We start from the raw sequence: 4,222 nt of genomic DNA, 5'->3' as shown, positions 1-4,222 counted from the left end.
ACTGTAATCTTGAGGAGTTATAGTTGAAATTTTCAAGTGGGTTGACTTAGAGATTGGATGTAGTTGCTGAGTTTAGAACCAAATCACTATAAATCTTGTGTGTTTATGATTGTATTATTATATTTATCTTTTATTTTTTACTGCATATTTATTTTCTATTTAGCACTCTACAAATACTTTTGAATTTATTTTTGGGCACAAGTTTATAAATTGATTTTAAAAAAAATTAGTTCATCCCCCCTGTTGTGTTGCCTCCTTTAGAAAATACTATATAGTCAAGTGATATATACTAAAAAAATTTATCGTTAAGCACGTTAATACATATCTTCAAATAAATTATTACATAATTTTTGAAATATGGAGTTCATTAATATATGGTATATGACCAGATGATACATAAATTATGTAAGTTAGTCATCATCAATCCGATATACACCTCTAAGCAAATTAATATATAGTTTCTAGAACATTGTCTTCACCAATATATACTATATGGTATGGTGATATATATTCATCGACTTTTTGATATATATTATAAGTTTTTTTGATACATACCTAGTAGTGATATAATACATACCTTTACATAAATCAATATATAGTTTTTAGAATATGAAGTTCACGAATATATGGTATATGATTAGGTGATACATACTAAGTGAATTAGTCATCTATCAACCCAATATATACCTCTAAGTAAATTGATATTTAGTTTCCAGAACATTATGTTTACCAATACATATATGATGATACGCACTCTTCAATTTTTTAATATATACTATAAGCTTCTTTAATATATATATAACAACGATCCAATATACATCTCTAGATAAATCGATGTATAATTTTCAAAGTATATTTTTTATCTAGAGATATATATTGGATCATTATTGAGTATGTATTAAAAAAGTTTACAGAATGTATTAGAAAATTGATGAATATTTATCTTCAGATTATGTAGTTTGTACTAGTGAATATAATATTCTAGAAACTATGTATCAATTTATTTAGAGATATATATTGGATTACTAGATAGCTAGTTTGCTAAGTATGTATCATTTAGCTATATGCTATATATCGATGAACTTTATATTATGAAAACTACATATTGATTTATTTGAAGATGTATATTAATTTACTTGATGATTAATTTATTTAGTATGTATCATATAATCATATAATATATATCGGTAAAAGATATGTATTAAAAATAAGAAAGAAAGAGAATGTCATTTTTTTTTAACCACAGAACTGGTGATTCCGTTAGTTTTTTTTTTTTATTTTAAAAATTAATTTTTAAAATTAATATTAAAAAAATATAATAAATTATAAAATCCGTCTCATATCCTTTCCTCCGGTGTCCGATTTTTGTTCTAAATTTCAATCAAGCAAACTTGATGGCCACTGTTACTATTATTTTTTTGATTGAAAGGGAGGGGTACCCGTCTAAAATTTATTCAAGAGTATTTTATGTACAAAAATTCCATCATAGGCCACAATCAGATGTGAGGCTATGCTGGTGGCATACATTGGAGCGGTGCCCCATGTTAGCCCAAGGCTATCCTTATTTAGTTTGCCAAGACCGTATTTATAGAGAGCAAAGCAGTGCATCTTAACTCGGTGGCCGTTATTATATCATCCAGTGCACATACAGCTAGATTTGTGGAGCCTACTCTGATCAAGGACCCCTTGTCATTATGCTAAGGGTACTCAGTACAGATTCTTGCTGCCGGTGGGGCCTGTCCTTTAAAAATTGACTGCTAGGACTATGTATCCATTGCATTTGTGAATGTGTGGACCTTCTTCAAGGGTCACTGGCCGATAACAATCAGGGAACAGCACTTCTTCCAAATGCTCCACGAAGGCACAAATTTAGGTGCTTAAATATTTTGTAGAATTATTTTTGAGGATCTCCTGCTTTTCCTTCACAGAAGGAGACCTCACATGTACCCATTAAAGTGTTAGTATCAGAGTGTTCTCAATTTGGTCCTGTTACTGACTTCCTCCAATCCTCTGCATCCTAGAGAAGACTGATCAAAATCAATTGCCCCAGCCATTATTGACTGGGCTACATCGATTGCAAATTCATATCTAAATTCAAAGATCACATGACCACACAAGCGAAAAAAAAACCTCAGAGTGCAATTATGGAGGAAACAAAAATACAGAAGGCCGTTGCCAAAAATTATAGTATATCTCAAGACTCATATTTACAAAGTTCTCACATAATGTGATGCAGAGACACCCAAACACAGATTTGTTATATTTTTGGATATCCCCCGCTTCTAAAGTCCTAATTAGGACCCCAACAGCTCAAGTACATGACTTTTCTCAGCGCCTCCTCCGATCGCTTGGCCTTCTCATCAGTGTTAGAAGAAGAAGAAGACATCCTCCTGGCCTGAGAGAAGGAACCGACGCTGTTCTTGGCTTGCTGGTTGAGAGATCTGATGGCATAGTTCCAACGGCACAGCCCTGCTTGGTCTTTGAGCGCTTCCACTGCCCCCATGCTCGCTGCCACGATCAAAGAAGCCTTCCTTGCACAGCTCATGTCTTCTCTCTCTTTCTGAATACTTTGAATTTTAGGAAGATATGAATGGAGGAAAGTAGATTGTTTTGGCGAGTTTGATTGGAAAGGAGGAAGGAGGGTAAATATATAGGGGCTGGCCAAAACATGGGAGAAACCCCGGAATGCGAGGTGGTTTTGGGCTCTCCATGGTTTCCCTGATACCGGGGGCCACGTGGTTTGCTCACTAGCAGGCTTGCTGAGAGCAGAGTAACAGGGCTTCAGGATGGACAGCAAAAAAATATATTAAATAATAGACGGCATCTGAGATGTTTCCTTCCCTTTTTTTTTTTTTTTTTCTTTCTCGGATGGGGGCGGGCAGTTGGTATGAAAGTTTGGCACCTTACTTTATGATAAAAGCTTGCAAACACTCATGCTTCCTAGGTGGATTGGAAAATAAGTTTTACCGAGCTAGAATCTAGATGTACAATGAACCATTTGTAAGTGACTTCAACCAGCTACCAGCCCTAGCAATAACTGGATTGGCATGCACTTTATATCATTTTATTATTCGACAATAAATAATGGCAATACAGGGGGTTGATTACTTTACGAATGCTAGTTATTAAGACTCTACTTCTCCCTACCTTAACATTGACATTGTAGTCTTGCACTTCTCTGTTTTATTGTTTTTTTCCATGTAAACTTTCATCCCATGTATCTTAGTCGGCTCATTTTCAAAGTTGTTACACTCATTTTATTGAAATAGCAATCAACCATCTGGCCATGATTTCCCTGAAACACTACAGATCATGTCCTGCTTGGATGCTAACCCTGGATGGGACGGGTGGTGTATATGCAATCTTTTTTTTTTCCTTCTCAATTTCATTTTTTTCCCCTTTTTATTCTTTGTTATGGCATAGGTATGACACGAAAAAAGTATGATCGCTTTCTTTAGTCAATTTTGCTCCTTGATTATCAATTAAGCCTTGTACAGCATGTTATTTCAATTAATCAATTTTTATCACATAAACATTATGTGGTCATGAATCTAATTTAACTAGTCCTTTGGCTTCACTCTAATCAGGCCTAAAGTTCCAAGCATGGTAGTTTACCTATAAGATTAACCACTGTGTATAATCCGAAGCCAGGAGGAATAGGAGTCAAGGACCTAAGCTCATTTAACAGTGCCCTCTTAGCTAAGGTGTTGGTAACGTCTCAAGGATCATGACTAGCTTCTCACCAGCTAATCAAAAAACTCTAACTAGAGGACATTCAAGACCAGCAACTATGGCAACAAATTGAAAGTTTTGTCAAATTGTAAAGGGAGTAGGGCTGAAAACGGATTAGATGCTAGCATATCTATATCTATATTTGTTTTATTTAACAAGTACAGATATGAATATGGACATTAATGGGATGCAAAAATTCATATCTATATTTATTCTAAATAGATATGAATACATATCAAATATCAAAAATATAGATATAAATATGAATATAAATAAGATGATTAAATTTTATGACTATAGAACCAAAAATATTACTAAGCAGATAATAAATTAAGTTAATAGTATGTTAATATTATCATTTAATTTTTTTAAATTAATAAGTACTATATAAAATTGAATAAGATTATAAATGAAATCGGATATTCGGATACTGATCGGATAGTTGTTTATTCATATCCATATCTGTTTTTCTTTAACATATATGGATATG

At 33.3% G+C, this 4,222-nt stretch overlaps 1 protein-coding gene across 1 annotated transcript; it reads right to left on the bottom strand.

The window, feature by feature from the left end:
* Positions 1–2,120: 2,120 nt before the first annotated feature.
* LOC109504930 (uncharacterized) lies at positions 2,121–2,640 on the bottom strand. Its single transcript, XM_019846412.3, has one exon. It carries the CDS (start codon positions 2,543–2,545, stop codon positions 2,291–2,293), a length of 255 nt encoding a protein of 84 aa, XP_019701971.1. The 5' UTR covers positions 2,546–2,640; the 3' UTR covers positions 2,121–2,290.
* Between the last annotated feature and the right edge of the window lie 1,582 nt (positions 2,641–4,222).

Source organism: Elaeis guineensis, chromosome 5, assembly GCF_000442705.2.
Source record: "Elaeis guineensis isolate ETL-2024a chromosome 5, EG11, whole genome shotgun sequence".
Lineage (NCBI taxonomy): Eukaryota > Viridiplantae > Streptophyta > Magnoliopsida > Arecales > Arecaceae > Elaeis > Elaeis guineensis.
This window is presented reverse-complemented; position numbering and strand designations above follow the sequence as displayed.

Bases quoted from the DNA above. Each gene is read 5' to 3' on its own strand.
- LOC109504930 (XM_019846412.3), bottom strand. From the start codon at position 2,545: ATGAGCTGTGCAAGGAAGGCTTCTTTGATCGTGGCAGCGAGCATGGGG.